This window comes from Saimiri boliviensis, chromosome 18, assembly GCF_048565385.1.
Source record: "Saimiri boliviensis isolate mSaiBol1 chromosome 18, mSaiBol1.pri, whole genome shotgun sequence".
Classification (NCBI taxonomy): domain Eukaryota; kingdom Metazoa; phylum Chordata; class Mammalia; order Primates; family Cebidae; genus Saimiri; species Saimiri boliviensis.
Genome location: NC_133466.1, coordinates 39,312,932 through 39,336,043, shown reverse-complemented (window position 1 = coordinate 39,336,043; position 23,112 = coordinate 39,312,932). Strand labels below are relative to the sequence as shown.

The 23,112-nt window shown below is 43.1% G+C and overlaps 2 protein-coding genes, 1 non-coding gene and 1 pseudogene across 8 annotated transcripts in view; 2 read left to right on the top strand and 2 right to left on the bottom strand.

The window, feature by feature from the left end:
- ARL13B (ARF like GTPase 13B) overlaps positions 1–17,052 on the bottom strand; it is an 81,975-nt gene extending 64,923 nt beyond the window's left edge. For 2 of the 6 annotated variants that reach the window (XM_010338914.2, XM_010338916.3), the window contains exon 1: positions 8,840–8,992. In XM_010338914.2, the coding sequence (XP_010337216.1) occupies positions 8,840–8,898 (59 nt within the window). In that variant the 5' untranslated portion in view covers positions 8,899–8,992. Of the gene's footprint in view, positions 1–769; positions 1,052–1,162; positions 2,700–8,839; positions 9,155–17,023 lie in introns of those variants that run through there. The other 4 variants (XM_074389165.1, XM_074389166.1, XM_010338917.2 and 1 more) reach the window with 4 other exon arrangements.
- LOC101029675 (non-histone chromosomal protein HMG-14 pseudogene) lies at positions 940–1,242 on the top strand (annotated as a pseudogene).
- LOC120368502 (U6 spliceosomal RNA) lies at positions 10,812–10,917 on the bottom strand. Its single transcript, XR_005582612.1, has one exon. It is a non-coding gene; the product is annotated as a U6 spliceosomal RNA (small nuclear RNA).
- A 51-nt stretch (positions 17,053–17,103) lies between the features above and the next one.
- PROS1 (protein S) overlaps positions 17,104–23,112 on the top strand; it is an 84,001-nt gene continuing 77,992 nt past the window's right edge. Inside the window, exon 1 of the mRNA XM_039480566.2 lies at positions 17,104–17,343. Coding sequence (XP_039336500.2) covers positions 17,268–17,343 — 76 coding nt within the window. The 5' untranslated portion in view covers positions 17,104–17,267. The remainder of the gene's footprint in view (positions 17,344–23,112) is intronic.

Below are 23,112 nucleotides of genomic sequence, written 5' to 3'. Positions count from 1 at the left end.
AAAAAAAAAAAAAATCTAAGCATAGCATTTTTCTGCTTCAAATACCTATAGAGACTCGTCTCAGCTTAGCAGCCCTCACTTCTGCCACTCCCAGGAGGCCTGCCATGCCAAGGATTCCCCCCATGCTGAGGATTACCCCAGCCCTACACAACCATCCCCTGCTGCTTTTTTTTTTTTTTTTTTTTTTTTTTTGAGATGGAGTTTCCTTCTTGTTACCCAGGCTGGAGTGCAATGGCACGATCTCAGCTCACCGCAACCTCTGCCTCCTGGCTTCAGGCAATTCTCCTGCCTCAGCCTCCTGAGTAGCTGGGATTACAGGCACACACCACCATGCCCAGCTGATTTTTTGTATTTTTAGTAGAGACGGGGTTTCACCATGTTGACCAGGATGGTCTCGATCTCTTGACCTCGTGATCCACCCGCCTCGGCCTCCCAAAGTGCTGGGATTACAGGCTTGAGCCACCGCGCCCGGCCCCTGCTGCTTTTTATACAGGCTCCTCTACCAGAACTTGTCATCATCAGTTCTGTAGCACCTACATCAAATGTGCTGGGTACACAGTAGGGATCTTCACTGAAAGAAACAACATAAACATGTTCTGACCCCCATTTGCTGAGTAAATACTAAGTAAAATTAAAATACATAACTTTAGGTTGAGAAAGTACTATAATGAAATTAATTTACATAAACCACATCAAAATAGTTCAATAGTAAAGAAAATGATTAAATCCACATATATCAAATTGGCTGAAGCGTTCTGAAAAAGCTTACATGCTCATGGTTTCAAGGTACTAATTAACAGAAAGACTTCCCAAACTGCAACAGGGGTCTCAGCAGCTTGGGTGGCGGGAGGAGTGCCAGCAGCCAGGCAGCCCAGCTTCTCGGAGGCTCTCAGCGCCGCGGCCCACAGGTGCCCAGCAAGCGCCCTTCCCACCACCAAGATGCCCAAGAGGAAGGTCAGCTCAGCCGAAGGGGTGGCGAAGGAAGAGCCCAAGAGGAGATCGGCACTCTCGTCAGCTAAACCTGCTCCTGCAAAAGTGGAAACGAAGCCAAAAAGGCATCAGGAAAGGAGAACTCTTCAGACTAAAACAATGCAAACAAAAGGGAATAGCGGAGCAAAGGGAAAACAGGCCAAAGTGGCTAACCAGCACACTAAAGATTTACCTGCAGAAAACGAAGCAACTAAAACCGAGGAGAATCCAACCTCTGATGGAGCAGGAGAGAAAGAAGCCAAGTCGGATTAATATTATACATCACGTCTCTTCTGCAGTCCCTGCCTCCCTTCCTGTACAACCCAGAGTATTTTTATCAACTGTTTTGTGCGTGCACATTTTTCAGTAGCTCTAGGAACATCTTTAAGAAGCAGGAAATCCCACCTCATCCCATTGTTAAGTATAAATGTTTTTCAAGAGGTGTAATAATTCTCTGGTTGTTTTTTTTTTTTTTTTTGGTGAAACCAGAAAATAGTATGGGAATATTGAATGGCAGGAAGTTTTGACTGTCTTGGATATCAGTTCAACATTCCATAGTTAGGGGGCTTAGTTTTTATCAATGGTAATACAAAAAAAAAAAAAAAAAAAGGTAATACAAAGCATACTGAATGTTAATACAGAGTCAGAATCCTGTCTTTAGTGTCTTGAGCCTTTTAAATTACTTCTATTCCCATGTCGTTTTTTCATGGAATTGTTCCCTAAAGAAAAGCACTGCTTGCTCACGGCTCTCCCTGTCAGAACTGCGCACACTGCAACACCTTTGGTCACAGAAGCCCTGCTTTCCTAACAACTGTGTGAATGTGCTGCCAAAGATCGAAAATTTGAGTGTATAGTTGACATGCCATTGAACTGTGAATTGGTGGAACACGTGCAGCTTATCAACACTTGTAGATCCTGGCTCTTGATATCCTCTTAAAAAAATTTGCCTCCAAATGTTAAGTTGGAATGTCATTATAATAACTACTTAAAAAAAAGAGGCCGGGCACAGTGGTGCACACCTATGACCCCAGCATTTTGGGTGGCCAAGGTGGGAGAATTACTTGAGGCCAGGAGTTTGAGACACGCCTGGGCAAAATGGTGAGACCTTGTCTCTACAAATAATGAAAAAATTAGCCAGGCAGGGTGGCATGGAACTGTGGTGCCAGCTACTTGGGAGGCTGAAGTGGGAGGATCGCTTGAGCCCGGGCAGTCAAGGCATGGCAGTGAGCCATGATCACTCCTCTGCACTCCAGCCTGGGCAACAGAGAGAGATCCTGTCTCAGAAAACAGAACTATAATACAGGTTTTCTAGATTTTTGCTATGTATGTATGTCAAGAATATGTTAAGTATTGTGTGCAAATTGAAATGTCTGTATACTTATTCTCAATACAACAAATAAAATCTCAATTACAAAAGAAAAAACTGAAATAATACCTAGTAAAAAAAAAAAAAAAAAAAAAGGGGGCCGGGCGCGGTGGCTCAAGCCTGTAATCCCAGCACTTCGGGATGCCGAGGTGGGTGGATCACGAGGTCAAGAGATCGAGACCATCCTGGTCAATATGGTGAAACCCCGTCTCTACTAAAAATACAATAAATTAGCTGGGCATGGCGGCGCGTGCCTGTAATCCTAGTTACTCAGTAGGCTGAGGCAGGAGAATTGCCTGAACCCAGGAGGCGGAGGTTGCGGTGAGCCGAGATCGCGCCATTGCACTCCAGCCTGGGTAACAAGAGCGAAACTCCGTCTCAAAAAAAAAAAAAAAAAAAAAAAAAATCACCTTTCGACTCTTGCATATTCTATCATTATATTTTACATGCACTATTTCATCACCTCGATGCCACCTGGTATAAAAAACAGGCGCTCAAAATGTGTAGATAAGAATGAATAAGGGTTAGGATCTGCTATAAGGACAAGAGATCTACTGAACATCATAGATTCACACACCTTGTGTTCTGTACTCAGGATGAAGGCTGCTCCCTACAGGCTAAATAAACTGCAATAGAATAAAATTTTTTAATTTTAAAAGTTAAAATATAAAAGTACTAGAAAAAAGCATATGTGAAAGTAATCTCGGAATGCTGCAGAACTTTCTAAACAATACAGTGTAAGAGTAATATATTTGAATTTAAATATTTTATTTTATTTTATTTGAGATAAGGTTTCACTTTGTCGTGCAGGCTAGAGTGCAATGGGGTAACTTTGGCTCACTGCAGCCTCCACCTCTTGGGCTCAAGCGATACTCCCGCCTCAGCCCCCCAAGTAGCTGGAACTACAGGCACATGCCACTACATCTGGCTAGTTTTTTAAAATTTTTTATAGGGACAGGGACTCACTATATTGCCCAGGCTGATCTCAAACTCCTGGTTTCAAGCAATCTTCCCAAAGTGCTAGGAATACAGATGTGAGCCACCAAACCCAGACTGAATTTAAAAATGTTAAATGTATTTTAAAATCACAAAATTTAAAAATATAACCAATGGAAAGAAAATACTTGCAACATTACATGGCTGACTGTTGAACAACACACATTTGAACTGCACAGGTCTACTTATACAGATGTTTTTCAGTGAAAGTTCCACGTGTACCTGCCTCTCCTCGTTCTCTGCCTCCCCGGCCTCCAATTCTACCTCTTCTGCTTCTGCAGTTCCTGAGACAGCGAGACCAACCCCTCTTCCTCTTTCTCCTCAGCCTACTCAGTGGGAAGAGGATGCGGATGAAGACTGTTATGATCCACTTCCACTTAATAGTCAATATATATTTTTTATCTTCCTCATGATTTTTTTTTTTTTTTTTTAGAGAGAGCCTTGCCCTGTCACCCAGGCTGCAGTGCTGTGATTTCGGGTCACTGCAACCTCCAACTCCCAGGCTCAGGTGATTCTCTTGCTTCAACCTCCTGAGTAGCTGGGACTATAGGCACCGACCACCGCACCCCACTAATTTTTGTATTTTTAATAGAGACAGGGTTTTGCCATGGTGCCCAAGCTGGTCTCGAACTCCTGACCTCAAGTGATCCACCCGCCTCGGCCTCCCAAAGTGCTGGGATTACAGGAATAAGCCACCACACATCACCCCTTATGATTTTCTTGGTATTTATTTATCTGGGTTTTTTTGTTTGTTTGTTTTTGTTTTTTTTTTTTTTTGAGAGGGACTTTTGTTCTTATTGCCCAGTCTGGAGTGCAGTGGCGTGATCTTGGCTCACTGCAACCTCCGCCTCCCAGGTTCAAATTATTCTCCTGCCTCAGCTTCCCAAGTAGCTGGGATTGCAGGCACGTGCCACCATACCTAGCTAGTTTTGTATTTTTAGTAGTGACAGGGTTTCTCCTTGTTGGTCAGGCTGATCTCAAACTCCCCGACCTCAGGTGATCCACCTGCCTTGGCCTCCCAAACTGCTGGGATTACAGTTGTGAGCCACCACGCCCGGCCCTGTTATGATTTTCTTAACATTTCCCTTCCTCTAACTTTAAGAATACAATAAATTATACATGTAACAAAAACAAAAATGTGGCAACTGACTATTCATGTTATCAGTAAGGCTTCTAGTCAACAGTTGGCTATTAGCAGTTAAGTTTTTTGGAAGTCAAAAGTTACACGTGGATTTCTTACTGTGCTGGCAAGGCAGGGTTCAGTGCTCCTAAACCCTGTTGTTCAAGTGGCAATTGTACTACAGAGAAATAGCAGCTAAGATAAATATTTAAATTTTTTTTTCTTTTAAATTCAGTAAGAAAACACACCTGCCCCAATAGAAAAAACACAAAAGGAATCAATGGACCATTCCTGAGAGAAACACAAATATACAAGGGAAAAAAAGTTGATCTTCCTAGTAATCAAAAAAAAAAAAAAAAAAAGTAGAAAGCAGTTTCCCCTGTAACCTGAAGAAGATGAAAAACATGACTCCTGACTGCCTCAGTGAAAAAGGTACTCTAATGCACTGCTAGTAGGAGTAGAAATTGGGTTTTTTTAAAAAATCCTTTCTGAAGAGCAATTTGGTAACATATTTTTAAAAGAAACAATAAAAGTTTGGAGAGTTTACTTCCACATTCATCAATTCATAAACGGATTTGTACCAAACTGAACCAAAATTCATGAATGGGGCCATGCCAAACCCCAAATAAGTGGGGTTCAGAACTTTTATAAGATCTGACTCCTGACTTAGACTGGTGCCTTAACGCTTGATCTCTGACTCCTGCCTTGTGGTTATCACACAGTCTAATCCCTGATTCCAATCTCAGTAACAATATGCTCACTAGGAGAGCATCTAAGTGAGGAGAGGTGGGTAAATACAACGGGTACAGAATATACTAAATAAATCTGCAAAGTAATCCTAAACATAGTATATTAATAACCATCATCTTTTTTACACATTCACTCCTCACATTTGTCAAAATAGCTTCATAAAATATAAACATGAAGAGGAATCTTAAGAAATTCTACAGAAAACAAATACATAATACTCAAACCGGCCATTTCTGTTGGAAAAATACAGAATATCATAAAAGCACAAAATTCTGTTTTTAAAATTAGCTTGTTCAACTCTCACTTATTCCAGTAAAATAAATGGAACTATTTGCTAATGTTATTCACTTAAGGATGATTATTACTAACAAAAATCGAACTACATGTAATATTTAGTAAATATTTATTCAGCCACTATTATAAATCAGGCATTGAACAAGGGGACTTAAAAGATGGGTGTAATACAACTTGTTTTCAAGTCCTTTGACAGTTACCCAAATTGAGATGTTTACCTATGTCCTTTATATTAGGCTATGATCTAGAGCAGTAAGGTCCAACAGAAATATAACTAAGCCACATATACGCTGTAATTCTCTAGTAATCTCATTTTTTAAAAAGTAAAAAATAAAAAAAATGTTAATTCTAATATAATTAACCCAACATACGCAAAAGTTATCATATCAACATGTAATCAAACTTTTAAAAGACTGATGATACTGGCTTTTTTGCATAATAAATATTTCAAAACCCACTATGTGTTAAACATACGCTTATAGCATCTCCATTCAGACTAGCCACATTTCAAATGCTCCACAGCCACATGTAGCTGGTTGTTACCCTACCGGACAGGACAAATCTAGAGGCTGCTTATTAAAGAAAAAAAAATACACACTGGGTTATGCAGCTGAATTTTAATAATGATTTATTGAGAAATTTAATTATCTGTTCTACTTGGAAATCAATACATTCTCCTTTCTCTGAACTCTGTCTTTTCTTTAAACAAATCATTCCAGAGTATATATACAAAAGCTGCTAAGAAAAGCAGACTAAGAATGACGAATTAAATTGAACACTACTTCGAATTACACATGTTCACTGTTTTTAGTTAAAAGAACGTAAGTTATGATGCCTTCATAAAAACCAATTTTTTTTTTTTTTTTTTTTTTTTTTTTTTTTTTAGACATAGTTCCGCTCTTGCTACCCAGGCTGGAGTGCAATGGCGCAATCTCGGCTCACTGCAACCTTGCCTCCTTGGTTCAGGACATTCTCCTGCCTCAGCCTCCTGAGTAGCTGGGATTACAGGCATGTGCCACCATGCCCAGCTAATTTTTTGTATTTTTAGTAGAGACAGGATTTCACCATGTTGACCAGGATGGTCTCGATCTCTTGACCTCGTGATCCACCCGCCTGGGCCTCCCAAAGTGCTGGGATTACAGGCTTGAGCCACCGCGCCCGGCCTCAAATACATTTCTTAAAAACAGACACAGAGGAAAATGAAGAGCCAACTATTATTAATGATTCTCAAGTACAGACTTTGAAATTAGACTAGAACATAATTAAAACAAATAAATCAGAATCTATGAACCCAAAATCACATCTTTGACTTTCTTTTTTTTTTTTTTTTTTTTGAGACAGGGTTGTATCGTGTCACCCAGGCTGGAGTGCACTGGTGGGATCCCGGCTCACTGCAATCTTTGCTGCCCGGGCTTAAGTGATCCTACTGACTCAGCCTCCAGAGTAGCTGGGACTACAGGCGCGGGTCACCACGCTCCCTTATTGTAGAAATGGGGTTTCCCCATATTGCCTGGGCTGGTGTCAAACGCCAGAACTCCAACGATCCGTCTGCCTTGGTCTCCCTAAGTGCTGGGATTACAGGTGTGAGCCACCACACCTATCCCATCTTTGACTCATACAGTGGATCTTACCACTTACATTTAAAACATTCAAATTCAGTTAAAAGCTAATAATGGGGAAAAATCTCAAATTTCATTTAAAGGTTTTTTGGGTTTTTTTTCCGAACCTCGACGTGTATTTTCCAATATAATGTGTAAGTGCAGCTTTTCAGATTCATTCTTTAAAGAGCAGCTCATTCTCATGGCAAATATATTTAAAATGTTAACAATTAAAAAGAAAAAAAAAAACTTTGCTTTATCTTACCCTTGGCCAAATTCCAGATTCGAACTACGTAAAGTCACCATTATTTGTATAACAAACACAAAGTCTCTTTATAGGTTAGGCCTCAGTTTCAAAAGCATCAATTCACTGACTACTTCCTAAGACAGTGCCTGGCACAAGGTACTGTCTTAACAAATGTTTGTTGAATGAATGAGTATCAAGTTACAGGTACTAATTATTAATATATCTAGCATTTCAAAATGAAATATTAAAAAGTAGACCCGGCCGGGCGCTGTGGCTCACGCCTGTCATCCCAGGACTTTGGGAAGCCGAGGGGGGCAGATCACGAGGTCAAGCGATCGAGACCATCATGGCCAGCATGGTGAAACCCCGTCTCTACTAAAAATACAAAAATTAGCTGGGTGTGGTGGCGCGCGCCTGTAGTCCCAGCTACTCCGGAGGCTGAGGCAGGAGAATTGCTTGAACCTGGGAGGCGGAGGTTGCAGTGAGCCGAGATGGCGCCACTGCACTCCAGCCTGGCGCCTGGCAACGGAACCAGGCTCTGTCTCAAAAAAAAAAAAAAAAAAAAAGCCGGGCGCGGTGGCTCAAGCCTGTAATTCCAGCACTTTGGGAGGCTGAGGCGGGTGGATCACAAGGTCGAGAGATCGAGAACATCCCGGTCAACATGATGGAACCCCGTCTCTACTAAAAATACAAAAAACTAGCTGGGCATGTTGGCGCGTGCCTGTAATCCCAGCTACTCAGGAGGCTGAGGCAGGAGAATCGCCTGAACCCAGGAGGCGGAGGTTGCGGTGAGCCGAGATCGCGCCATTGCACTCCAGCCTGGGTAACAAGAGCGAAACTCCGTCTCAAAAAAAAAAAAAAAAAAAAAAAAAAAAAAAGTGGACTCTTTCAATTAAAAGATTTTAGTAGAGACCATATGAAAATTGGAAGCTACATTACAGTTATAAAAAACACTATCCAGCACTTGTTCTCATTGAATACAATATTTCTAAGGCACAGAGTATTATTCCTCTCATTTAATATATAAGAAAGGTGGGGCCGAAAATGGTTGAGTCATGTAATTATTAAGCAGTGGAGCCAGATTTCAAGCCCACGTCCTCAAACACAACTGTGCGGGGGTGTGTGGAGGTGTAAATTGGAATGGAATGTGCCGATGTCAGGAAAACTATATTCCATGTCCCCTCTTTTTAAAAGAATTTCCATTACAAAAAGCTTCAGAGGAAAAACACAACGGACAGTTTTAATTGCACACACGCACACATACACACAAACTTTTTAAGAAATTCAAACCTATTTAAAATACAACGGTGATAAACATTGTCGATCGTAAGGTAAAGTCGACCGGACAAGCAGGCGACATCCTCCCTCTCTCCCTCCCGGGCCAAGTCCCCCTGGGAATGAGAGCATCCCTTGCGGCCTGGCATAGACTCGTCCGGGCGCGGGGAAGCGGCGGCCCGCCCCAAACGCCGCCGGCGGCCCGGACACCCGCTCCATCCTACCTGACGGGCTCCCGCCACCGCTTGATCCAGCCGCAGCAAGTGGCCATCAGGCTGAACATCCCGGGTCGCTCCTCCCGCCACTTCCCATCCGAGCCCGGGGCGGACCCCGCAACCCAGCGCTTCTCCGGGGGCCTCCGCCACTCCGAGGCGCCCCACGGGGGATAAGCCGGGAGGAAACGCCGGGAGGGAGGTGAAGGCGGCCGGCCGCAGCAGTCGGCCCTGCCAGCCGCGTCGGTCCGCGACGACCGCCCTCTTAGCCAAGGGACAGCCTGGCCCAAGACGCAGAAACACCGCGGCCGAGTTAGCGGGACTCGGCTAAAGAAAAGCCCCGCGTCGACGGGCTGACGTCACTTCGAGGCGCGGGAGGCGTTCCTCAGGCAACGCCCGTCCTGCGCTCCTCCAATCATCAGTTGAGGGCCTGCGCTGGAGGCCTCTGAGTGGCTGAAGAGTGCTGGCTACGCCCCCGGGCGCGAGACCAGGAAAGGAGAAAGGGGCGTGCTCTAGAAGAAGGAGGCGGAGCTCGAGGAAGCGCATTCTCGTAACTAGGCAACCGGAGCGTCCGGAGATAAGCTGGGGGATCCCAGACAAATCTGGAGCAAGGCCTGTCTTTCTACGCACACGAAATGTGTTGCCAATCCATGGTGCTGTTCCTTTTCTGTCTCCAGTGTCCCCAGCTGAGATGCAGAGATCTCAGGTCTTGTGCATGAGATTTTTTTTCTTTCTTTCTTGTTTTTTCCTGGTTTGTTTTTTTATGCGCAAGGATGGGAACCCTCCAGGATTCTGGCAGACTCAGGCAGCATAACTACAGAAACGATACACTGATACAATTCCTATGAGTTAAAGACAAAGGGGAAATTAGCTTGCTAAATTTTCTCAATAGTTCAGATGAGGGTGAAGTCTCACTTTCTAAAACGTTTATCACTGTTACATATGTGAAATGGAATTGTATGATATTTGTTGTAGGGGGGACTGTGATTACAAAAGAAAAATGCATTTGTTGTAGGAAATGTGACAAATACTAAAAAGAAACAAGATGAAAATGAGATCTTACCGAACCACGCAAAGATAACCATTGTGATGTGTTTGTTTAGGATTCTTAGTACATAGATTACTGGCTATTTGGTTTCCACAAGATGAAGATTGTTATCTATGTTTTGTAATGGTTTATTTTTTTTTTCGAATATATGTAATATTTGCATTTCTTTTATATTCTTTGGAGAAAAAGACATGACAACGACATTCCTGGAGGGGAAAAAAAAAATCATGCACAAGAGATAGGGGACAGGAGAAAGTTTTAGAGACAGAAACTTTCCTTCTGAGGCCTGTACTTCGGGATATCTTTTTCTAAGCTCCAACAAATCAAATAAAAAAAAAAACAAATCAAACCCTATCTATAACATGGAAATGAAAAGACCTCCTTTGCCAGGTTACTAAGATGATGAAATGAGAGAAATGGAGCTCAAGTGCAATTTCTGATAAACAATAGACAGCAAATTTTGAAGTTGATATTACCTATCACATAAACACTTATGGTATGTGGTCTCCTACCTCCAAATATCCATGGTAGGAGATAAGAGAAAAGGGCAGGATCCGACTGCAATTCCGCCTTAACTCCAAGCCGATTTAGGACTGTTTCTGCTGACTCTACTTTCACGACTCACTTTCTTAAACTAGTGTCTTGAGAACCCTAAAGTTCTATTGTTTGTATTGACTCTTTGATCCATTTACTATGATTGGGCTTCTGTCCCATCTAACTACGGAAAATATATTTTTGATATATCTTCCTAGTTACCAAATCAGTTCTATTTTCTATCATTTTATATATATATATAATATGGTTAACTTTTCTAAAACTGTTTCCTGCCTTGGTCTTTCAGTTTTGCACTGTACTGCCCTACCCTGACTCTCTTCTTCTCCTCCTCCTCCTCCTTCTCCTCCACCTCCTCCTCCTCCTCTTCCTCCTTCTTCTTCATGTATTACAGAACGCTTCATGAATTTGCATGGCATCTTTGTGCAGGGACCATGCTCATCTTCTCTGTATCATTCCAGTTTAGTACATGTGCTGCTGAAGCGAATACAACCCCTGGTTCTCTTCCGATCTCCCTGACCACTCCTCCTCTAGCTTTCTATATGTAACCTCTAAGACATGACCTTATCCCTCTGCTTTTTTTTAAGGATGTTCTTTTGTAGAATTTGATTATTACTCCTGTGACTGAAGAGTCTCACAATGTGTATGTCTCTTGAGCATTTTTGGAACCATAGTCAGTGCTGTTTTTTACAAATATACATACAACAAAAGTTTTGCAGTAAATCCTCACTTATCTTCATCCAGAGGTTCTTAGAAACTATAATTTCAAACAAAATCACATGTAATAAAACCAATTTTACCATAGACAAATTGATATAAACCAGAGTTAAGTTCCCGTGGCATATTTTTGGTCACAAAAACATCACCAAACTTCAAAATAAAGATGCCAATACTAGTAATAGTAAACATTGAAATAAATGTGAGCTATATATACATTTAAGAGAGATTAATGACAAGTAAGATAATTCTTTATTCATTTATTCCAGTTCAGGGTCACAGGTGGCATCATCTCTGGGTAAAAGGTGAGAACTAGCTCTCAACAGGACACCAGTCTGTCACAGTGTGCTCTCACACACGCCCACACTCACTTAGACTGGGACAGTTTAGAAGCATCAATTCACCTAAGATGCATATCTTTGGGGTGTGGGAGGAAACTGGAATACCTGAAGAAAACCCATGCAGACTTGGGGAGAACGTGCAAACTCCATATACACAGTGGTCTGGGCCAGTAATCGATTTTTTTTTCTCAGCTGTGTCATAATGAAACAATGCTATTAAAGCACCTGCTCTACTCATGCCTTCCCCATTTCTGCTAGTGATAACATTACCGAGCATTCCTGATGCCAACATGCAGTGCCTTAGCAAAGTTGACTCTTAGTTTTCCTTTTTTTTTTTTTTTTTAAAGATGGGGTTTCACCATGTTGGTCAGGCTGGTCTTGAACTCCCGACCTCAGGTGATCCACTCGCCTTGGCCTCCAAAGTGCTTGGATTACAGGCGTGAGCCACCACACCCGGCCGACTCTTAGTTTTTCCATATCTTAAGTGGCTTGATAGCCATAAATGCTTCTCACCATGTGGAGTTCTCTTTTCTTACAGGCACATGAAATAACAGTTATTCCCACCCTCTGGAAGTCAGGCAGGCATACCACATGCCTGGCTTTGTCTAATGAAATGTTAAGTGGTATGCCACTTCTTGGCAAAACTATGAAAGAGCTGGGGCACAATTCTCAATGTGCTCTCTTCTCTTGCCGTGGTAATTGTAGATGACTATGTTGACTTTGAGGGACTGTAAAATCAAAGCAGCATGAAATGCTGAGTTAACACATGGAAGACAGTTACCTTGAAGGTCAAGCAGACTTGTAGTGGACTTCCAATGAGCAAGAGATAAACACTTGTTATCTAAAACACTGTAAATTTCTGGCTTTTTAGTGTGTAATCTGGTTTGTTCTGAATGATGACAAGAGCCATGCTGCTATGATTTAGTTAACACTGTCATTTCAGGATCATTATTAATATTTTGGTCTAAATATTCCTAGGCACACATTGTTGAATTAAATTGAATGAAATATTTATGGACCAGTAACTGTTCTAAGCACTCAGAATATAGTTGTGAACAAAAGCTTTAAAAATTCCTGCCCTCGGGCCGGGTGCGGTGGCTCAAGCCTGCAATCCCAGCACTTTGGGAGGCCGAGGTGGGTGGATCACGAGGTCAAGAGATCGAGACCATCCTAGTCAACATGGTGAAAGCCCGTCTCTACTAAAAAATACACTGTAATCCCAGCACTTTGGGAGGCCGAGGCGGGTGGATCACGAGGCCGAGAGATCGAGACCATCCTGGTCAACATGGTGAAACCCCGTCTCTACTAAAAATACAATAAATTAGCTGGGCATGGTGGCGCGTGCCTGTAATCCCAGCTACTCGGGAGGCTGAGACAGGAGAATTGCCTGAACCCGGGAGATGGAGGTTGCGTTGAGCCGAGATCGCGCCATTTCACTCCAGCCTGGGTAACAAGAGCGAAACTCCGTCTCAAAAAAAAAAAAAAAAAGAACTGTGTTAAAACCAAAGTTTGGCTAAATGGGATTACCAAGTATCAATCAATATTGAGCTAAAGGCAGATATCACCATCACAAAGTGAATTTCTGAGATTTAAAACCCAGAATTTTATCCAATGATGCATTATCAAATTGTATATTAATAGATTCCAGATGGTTTTACAAAGTTTGACATTATGAGGCTGGGTGCGGTGGCTCATGCCTATAATCCCAGCACTTTGGGAGGCCGAGGCAGGTGGATTGCTTGAAGTCAGGAGTTAGAGACCAGCCTGGCCAACATGGTGAAACCCCGTCTTTAAAAAAGAAAAGAAAAGAAAAGAAACAAAGTTTGACATTATGGGGTAGGACACATAAATTTTCAGTGCTGACAATTATTACTGACAGTGTGATGCAAATTTGTGGTGTTAAAGGATGCCCAGGCCAAGAGAAGTGGCTCACGCCTGTAATCCCAAAGCTTTGTGAGGCCAAGACAAGAGAATCCCTTGAGGTCAGGGGTTCCAGACCATCTCTACCAAAAATAAATAAATAAATAAAAACAAAGTAAAAATTAGCCTGGCATACAGGTATGTGACCATAGTCCTAGGTACTTGAGAGACCGAGAGAGGAGGATGCTGGAGTCCAGAAGTTTGAGGCTGCAGTGAGCTATGATTGCACCACTGCACTCCAGCCTGGGCAACATAGTGATACCCTGTCTCAGATAAATAAATAAATAAAGCTGGATGCTGTGGCTCACACCTGTAATCTCAGCACTTTGGGAAGCTAAGGCGGGTAGATCCATTGAGGTCAGGAGTTCAAAACCAGCCTGGCCAACATGGTAAAACCATGTCTCTACCAAAAATACAAAAAAAAAATTGGCCAGGCATGGTGGCAGACATCTGTAATCCCAGCTACTCAGGAGGCTGAGACAGGAGAATTGCTTGAACCTGGGATGCTGAGGTTGCAGTGAGCTGAGATCGCACCACTGCATTACAGCCTGGGTGACAGAGTAAGACTGTGTCAAAACAAATTTTTTTAATTAAAAAATAGATGTATAGATAGCTATTCACTTTCAACTGAAGTCTTTAGAGGAGCAAGCTTTTTTTTAAGAGAGCTTATTCTAATATTCCCTTCTTTTCTTCATATTCTTTATATTTTTGTATGCTTATATGATTTGTTATGAATGTTGTTGATTCATGATTTTAGAAGTTTTTCCTCCTTAGAAATTTTTGAGATCTCAAAATTGATATTCTTCTCTTATTTCCTTCTCACAAGATGAGGAGATTCCCAAATAGGGGTTTTACTTGGAAGACTTCTGGCCTAAATAAATTTACATATTTAATTAAATATGGTAATTAAAGGTGATTTTGTTTAACATAATTGAAACAATTCTATAGATATTAAAATTATATTTATATTTAAGTAGGTTGGGACTGAGAAAAAAGTGGTATATAGACCAACTTGTTCAAGTCAAACAAACCAAGAAAGAAGAGAATTTAAAAGAGGGAAAGGTCATAAATACACTCAATAATTCTATTTTGAATAAGATCAAGAGGTTCAGGACATGCCACCCAAAAATATAACATTTAGATATATGGGTTATTTTGTGGTCAAGGCAATCAAGAATCAGCAGAAGTAGAGAAAGCTTTTTACCACCCCTTCACCTGTAAAATAAATTTCCCCTTGTAAAGAAAATCTACAATTACCAAAGAAATTTTCATTAGTAAATGTGTCTATCTGTGCCAAGAAGACAGCTACTCCCAGAGACAACTTTTACTACCCAAGAGACCCACATGACAAGGCAACCTTTATCAAGCACACATTTCCTTTCCTTCCCTTCTCTTTATTTGCCTTGTCTACCCCAAGAAGCCTCAAACCCCTATTCCTTTCCATAGCTCGGGATGATATACATCTTAGTCATCTGGATACCTCCTGGAGTCTCATATTTTTGTGAAATTCCCATGCATACATGTGTAATTAAATATTGTTTTCTCCTCTTTCTCTATGCCCATTTAATTTTTTTTTTTTTTTTTTTTTTTTTTTTTTTTTTTTTTTTGAGACGGAGTTTGGCTCTTGTTACCCAGGCTGGAGTGCAATGGCGCGATCTCGGCTCACCGCAACCTCCGCCTCCTGGGTTCAGGCAATTCTCCTGCCTCAGCCTCCTGAGTAGCTGGGATTACAGGCACGCGCCACTATGCCCAACTAGTTTTTTGTATTTTTAGTAGAGACGGGGTTTCACTATGTTGACCAGGATGGTCCCGATCTCTTGACCTTGTGATCCACGCGCCTCAGCCTCCCAAAGTGCTGAGATTACAGGCGTGAGCCACCGCACCCGGCCTGCCCATTTAATTCTTATACCAGCCACAGAAACTGCAAGGGTAGTGGGAAGCATCTTTCTTCCTCTACTGAGTGAATGTGAACTCGTCAGCCCAAGTTCTTATTAGAAAAAGTAGGCCGTGTGCAGTGGTTCACACTTGTAATCCCAACTTTGGGAGATGGAGGCGGGTGGATCACAAGATCAGGAGTTCGAGACCAGCCTGGCCAACATGGTGAAACCTCGTCTCTACTAAAAATACAAAAATCAGCCGGGCATAGTGGCGGGTGCCTATAATCCCAGCTACTCGGGAGGCTGAGGCAGGAGAATTGCTTGAACCTGGGAGGCAGAGGTTGCAGTTAGCCGAGACTGTGCCATTGCACTCCAGCCTGGGTGACAGAGCAAGACTTCATCTCAAAAAAAAAAAAAAAACCCAATACCCAAAACCAAAAAAACCTCAAATAAACAAAAAGAAAAAGGACTCCAATATTCAACAACTTCCATGCAGCTGGCTCACAGAAGCATAAAAATCTAGAACTGGAAGAGATCTTTGAAATATAATCACACCATCAAATTTCACTTACACTCTCAGGAAATCAATTGATATTTCATTGGGCAGAAATATTGGAATAACAGTAAATACGCATTGTGTATGTAACAATAATAGAGTCATTGCTGCACGCACACTTCAGTCAATATGAACAGACATTGGGGTTGCAGCAGAGAAAGAGGCTTAGAGGGCCACTAAACGGAACCTCAAATCCATCTCTCCAATGAGTTTGGGGCCAGGATTTTTAGGAGTTTTGGAGTGAGCTGAAGTGTGGAGATCTTTGGTTGAAGAGTACAGGATGAGGTTTGGGATGGGAATGAAGGAGCTGGATTATGCGGATTCCTCTGTCAGGGTCTTCAAACACAACGAAAAGCTTTATGATTGTAATATCAGAAACCCTACCTATCTTAAAGCGCTATGATTCTAATGTCGGAAATCCTATCCATAGGAAAAATGGGGATGCAAAAGTGCAACTTGATTATTCTTTAATTATGAATGTATTTCTGTCCAGAATTCTTGTTAACCCTACGTGGATGGCTTCAAGTGCTGCTAGTTAAGGCACAGTAATTGCTTCATATGTTACCTCCGGAAATCCTTACATCAGCACTATGAAACGTATTATCCCCATTTTAGGGATGGCACAACTGAGATTTTAGAGAGGTTAAGCAATTTACTTAGTTACAGAACTAGTAAGTGGCATAATATTGCCATTTGAATTCAGGCAGTTCAGCTTCAGCGATAGCCTTAAACATATTTCAAATGTGTACGTATGCCTAAGGACAAAAACTAGAGGTAATATGCGAAAAATAAAATGAGGTGTTTGAAGGTACTGGAATTTGATACATTTTCGATTTTTTCTAAAACATGTTTTGCCATGGTTTTTTCTTTTTCTATCATAAATACAAGACCCCCCCCCCAAAAAAATGTGGCTGATCAGAATGACCCCATTTGCTTTTAGTTTCACCGTAGTTCTTCCGAAAGTCTCGCTGACTTCCAGGTACTGGTTAATATCTCCACGGACGAGTCAGTCTCTCACTACGTCTCCCTTCGCCCCTGGAGATCCTTTCTCTTGAACCCTGGAAGTTCTCCTGACCAGTCAGAGAACTGCGTTCCCCATCCCTTCCCCTGTGGAAACCTCATCGCGGAGGGAAGCACGGAAAAGCAGGAACCCGGCAGCGGGCGAGGTGCCCGGGCTGTGTTTACCAGGCCTGCAGCGTTCTCCGGCGCCCATCCCCCAGCTCCGAAAAGCTTCCTGGAAATGTCCTCGTTATCGCTTCCCCTCCCGGGCTGGGGGCTGGGAGCGGGCGGTCCCCTCCGCCCCCGGCTGTTCCGCCGGGGCTCCCGGCTCGCAGGCGCCGCCGCGCAGCACCGCCCAGACCCAGGCGCACGGGCTGGCAGCTCCGCGGGCCGAGCGCTCGGGCCCCGCCGTGCCTCCGCGCGCTTCGAAATGAGGGTCCTGGGAGGGCGCTGCGGGGCGCTGCTGGCGTGCCTCCTCCTGGCGCTTCCCGGCTGCGAGGCAAACTGTGAGTAATCAGTCGATAACGTCTCTCTGCCCCCCAGCCTCGTCCGAACGGCGTGCCCTGGTTAGCAGGGTTTTCTGCCTTAGAGCCGCAGCCTCCCAGAAAGTTTCCAGTAAGTCCCGACGGACACCCAGCGCAGGGAAGCAGCCGCGGATCGATGCGGCAGAGTCATGGTGGGGCAGGGTCCGTGTGCACGGTCGCCGGCGTGCGCTGCCTGCGGGACAGATGCCAGACCCGGGGCGACGCCGAGTATCAATGAGCGGATGACACCACCTGCGCGTTCCCGGTCAGAGAACCGGGAGGAGCAGATTCCAGGGTACGAGCAGGGAGGAAAAGGGGGCGCACGGTGTCTTCCCTTTGTCCCGGCGCCTGCCCCCGACCTGCGCCAGGCTGCTGAAACCTACCTCCCTTTTGCAATTTCTGGACTTTGAGCTTGATTTGCTTGTCTCACATTGACGACCTGTTTTAAAATGACCGAGGGTTCGGATAGCAGTAGAAATATGTCACTTTCCAACCCTGAAATCAAAAGGACTGTTAAAGACCGTCTATTCTATTTCTCAGATCGCTGTGTACTGAGGATTTTTTTTTTTAACATTGTGTGTCAGTGATCTGAGGTGGTGGCATGAATTCTTTATCTTTGTATTTCAGGTTCTTTATGTCCTTATGCCCGGATTCAAGACAGGATATTGAGCTTTCTCTGAAAAATATATAAGGAATAACAAGGCATTTAGTACGTTTTAGTGGTCAGTTAATTTGTTTTCTGAAGTCGTAAGTGTGTTTATTGACTAAAAATGCCCCCCCTCACCCCCCCCTTTTTTTTTTGAGACGGAGTTTCGCTCTGCTGCCCAGGCTGGAGTGCAGTGACGCCATCTCCACCAACTGCACCCTCCCCTTCCTAGGTTCAAGTGATTATGCCTCAGCCTCCCGAGTAGCTGGGATTGCAGGTGCCCCCACGACACCGGCTAATTGGGGTTTCACCATGTTGGCCATGCTGGTCTCGAACTCCATACCTCAGGTGATCCATCCGCCTCAGCCTCCCAGTGTTGGGATTATAGGCGAGAGCCACGGTGCCTGACCAAAAATGTCTTCTTGTGCTATGTTTTATTTGTAGGGGTTGGAAAGGAAGACAGCACTCTGAATTACAAATAACTTTTAGGAGCCTAGAGCTCCTAAGTAAACTTTTCAAAGATGGAAATTTCAGGAGAATTATGTATCAATTTACTAACATTCCACTCGTTTCTATTAGTCATCAAGATGAATGTGGTACTTTAAAAATCTAACTTGGGACTGAAACATTAGTTTCTGATCCTGCATTAAAGAGCTACCTACAATTGCAGAACTTCCCCTTTCAAACCGATATCATTAAGCCGATTTGTAACTACATGGGCTTATTACCTATATAGTTCATTAGGACAGTTAAATATTTGCTTCATAGCTAGAATTTTGGAGAGGGGAAAGGCAAATTAGCTTACCACGCTTAACTCCTTGTCATTGTAGAAATTTGCTAGGCCTTTTCTTTTTGAAGAGATTGTTACATTTTGACTGAATCTAGGCAGAGGTAAAAATTATATGGGTTTGTGTAGGTTTGTTATATATAAACATATAGAGAATTACACTTGTTATATATAAATGCTGATAGAACAGATAAATTAATTCTTCCAGTATATCACATAAGGAATAGTTGGCTCCATAATGCCTTGGCTTAAAAGTTTTTGATTGATTGCTTAATTGGATTAAAAGTCATCTGTGGTTTACTGATGAGGAAATTTAGATACAGATGTGATGCTTTTAACTCATATGGTTTTATTTTATCTATTTATATTTTTTGAGACAGGTTCTGGCTCAAAAATCAGGCACAATCACAGCTAACAGCACCTCCCCCTCCCTGGCTCATGGGAGCCTCCCTGCTCCACCTCCTGAGTAGCTGGGGCAACAGGCGTCCACCACCATGCCAGGCTAATGTGTGTGTGTGTGTGTGTGTGTGTGTGTGTGTGTGTGTGTGTGTGTTGTGTGTGTGTGTATGTGTTTGGTAGAGCTGGTGTTTTGCCATATTGCCTAGGCCTGTCTTGAACTCCTGTGTTCAAGTGGCCTGCCTACTTTGGCTGCTCAAATTGCTGGGATTACAAATATGAGCCACAGTGCCCAGACTCCATATGATTTTATATTTGAGATCTAATTAAAGTTGTAAATACTTTATTTATAATTCATTGTGTAGTCCTATATTTTTCTTTGTTTCTTTCTGTCTCTCTCTCTCTTTCTTGTTTATTTTCTCTTCTATTTTCTTTTCTTTTCTTTGTTTCTTTCTTTCATTTTGAGATGGAGTCTCACTCTGTTGCCCAGGCTGTAGTGCAGGAGTGCAATGGCATGATCCGAGCTCACTGTAGCCTCTGCCTCATGACTTCAAGTGACCTTCCCACCTCAGCCTCCCAAGCAGCTGGTATTACAGGCACGCTCCACCATGCCTGGCTAATTTTTGTATTTTTAGTAGAGACAGGACTTCACCGTGTCGGCCAGACTCATCTTGAACTCCTGACCTCCAGTGATCTGCCCGCCTTGGCCTCCCAAAGTGCAGGGATTACAGGTGTGAGCCCTCACATCCAGCCAATAATTCATTTTTAGTCCATAGAAAGCTATGCAAGATTAAAATGTATATATACTTTTTTTTTGAGGTGGAGTCTTACTCCGTTGCCAGGCTGGAGTACAGTGGTGCGATGTTGGCTCAATGCAACCTCCGCCTCCCGGGTTCAGGTAATTCTCCTTCCTCAGCCTCTCAAGTAGCTGAGACTACAGGCATGAACCACCACGCCCAGCTAATTTTTGTATTTTTAGTAGAGACAGGGTTTCATCATGGTGGCCAGGATGGTCTCGATCTCGTGACCTCATGATCTGCCCACCTCGGCATCCCAAAACACTGGAATTACAGGCGTGAGCCACCGCACCCAGCCAAAAAAATATTTTTGTGATTAAAAAAACATAAATTTACAGACAGTGTCTTGGTATCTTGCCCAGACTGAAGTGCAGTGGCTATTCACAGGCACTATTATAGTGTGCTACACCTGTGAACTCCTGGCCTCAAGCAACCCTCTCATCTCAGCCTCCTGAGTGTCTGGGACTATGGGCATGCCCTATTATGGCTGGTTTATAGTTGTTATTTAAAGAAAAACATTTAAAAATCATAGTCTGATTTTAGGAAGAATAATTAGAAAAAATGCAGTACTACTTGTTTTAAAAATTAAAAAAAAGAAATTGTCCAGAGATTAAGTTTCCAGAATGCATACTATATACATAAGAGAGAGAGAGATGTGAATCTCTATATTTAGCATATATACTGTCACCTGGGCATGGCGGCTTACACCTGTAGCCCCGGCACTTTGGGAGGCTGAAGAAGGAGGATTACGTGAAGCCAGGAGTTCAAGACCAGTCTGGGCAACATAGTGAGACCCTGTCTCTAAAAAAGAATTTAAAAAAAATTAGCCCAATGTGCTGCTACACACTTGTAGGCCCAGCTACTCAGGAGTCTAAGGTGGGAGGATCACGTGAGCCCAGGAGGTTGAGGCTTCAGTGAACATGATTATACCACTACACTCCAGCCTGGGTGACAGAGTGAGATCCTGTCTCCAAAAATAATAAAAATAAAAGAGATACTGTCTACATATTTTAATCATTTCCCACTTAAGGCATGTGGTGAGGGGAAACAGGAAAAAGAGGCTGTCCTTTGGGCTGTGCTAATTTGGCCTTATCTAGACTGGCACCCCGGGTGGGTGCAGGCTACTGTAGTCACTAGTGACTCATATTTTCCTTTTCTTTCGTATCCTCTTCTTTCCTTCTCTAACTATTCCTTTTCTTATTTGTGAGTCCTTGTCTTTTCTTAAATTATCTTTCTTTTTTTTTTTTTTTTTTTTTGAGACGGAGTTTCGCTCTCGTTACCCAGGCTGGAGTGCAATGGCGCGATCTCGGCTCACCGCAACCTCAGCCTCCTGGGTTCAGGCAATTCTGCCTCAGCCTCCTGAGTAGCTGGGATTACAGGCACGTGCCACCATGCCCAGCTAATTTTTTGTATTTTTAGTAGAGACGGGGTTTCACCATGTTGACCAGGATGGTCTCGATCTCTTGACCTCGTGATCCACCCGCCTCGGCCTCCCAAAGTGCTGGGATTACAGGCTTGAGCCATCGCGCCCAGCTGGAGCAATACATCTTATATGCCCCCCCCCCCAAAAAAAAAAGAAAAAAAGAAAAGAAAAGGAAAAACAATCACAAAAGCAAGGGAATACAGGTGATGGTTTAGGGCTTGTCTGTCTCTCCCTTGGTTACAAGAATGAGCTGGTATTTAGGACTCTTTCCCTACCCCTTTCAGAGCTCTCTTGCCCTCAGGATACAAGTGCCTCATGTTTGTGTTTGCTCAGTGAGATGGACCATAGTAATCAGGAAGAATCCGAGCCCTTATGGTCTCCACCTGTGGACAGTGGTCATCCTGGAGGGGCTTCACGCCTAACCCTGATTAGTATGTGGCAACACTATTTTGCCTGGATTACGGTCTTCCTTCTAACATACTCCTCTTATTATTATTAATTTTTGTTCCCCCCTAGCAGGTAAAGAGCTTCAAATGGCAACACGCTAATCTCAGCTTGCAATTCAGTGGAAAATATATTAGGTCCCCTAGCGGATGCAGTCCTTGGAAACCCTTCTTGGTTTCCCAGTTTCTAGGTGAGCAGAATGCAGTTGGGAGGATAGAATGCAAGAAACAATTGAGAGTAAGTAACTGTATTCGTGCTCTAGGACTGCCATGATAAAGTACCACGAAGTAGGTGATTTAAATAACAGAAAGTTACGGTCTCAGAAAATCCAAAATCAAGATATCAGCAAGGTTGGTTTCTTTTGAGGTCTGTGAGGGGAGAAGGTGTTTCCTGCCTCTCTCCTAGCTCCTGGTAACCTCCGATGTTCCTTGGCTTGGGGACGGCATTCTTCCTGTGTCTTCGCATTGTTTTTCCTCTGTACGTGTCTGTCTCTGTGTCCAAATTTCCCCTTTTTGTGCGGACACCAGCCTTACTGGATGAAGGCCTGCCCTAATGACGTCATCTTAATTTGATCATCTGCAAAGACCCTATCTTTAAATAAGGTCGTGTTTACAGGTACTGGGATCTTAGGACTTCAGCATCTTTTGGGGTCAACCCATGACAGTCATTAAACCTCAGATCGTAACAAGTACTTTCTTCCTTTTCCCCTTTATTCCTGCTCTACCTATTTGGACTTTAGTAAAATATCACTATATTTTATTTTATTTTAAGCCCATCAAATTTAGCAGTTGAGGGTTGTAGATCAACTCAGTGATGCTAATGTTAACAAGTTCTGATAACCCGCTACTATTGGACAAGCCTGTGATCCTTTTTTTGAGACGGGGTCTCATTCTGTTGCATGGGCTGGAGGAGTGTAGTGGCACAATCATGGCTAACTGCAGTCTTGACCTCCCAGGTTCAAGTGATCCTCCCACCTCAGCCTCTCAAGTAGCTGGGACTATAGGTGCATGACATTACTCCCAGCTAATGTTCTTTTTGATTTTTAGTAGAGCTGAGATCTTGCTATGTTGCCCAGGCTGGTCTCAAACTCCGGGACTCAGGGAATCATCTCGCCTCAGCTTCCCAGAGTGCTGGGATTACAGGCACCAGCCACTGTGCCCAAATAGCACCGTATTTTAATGATTACTGGTAGAGAGAACATACCACATTTTTTAAAATCATATTTTGAAAGATAGTGTTATGTCTTACAGTAAGTGAG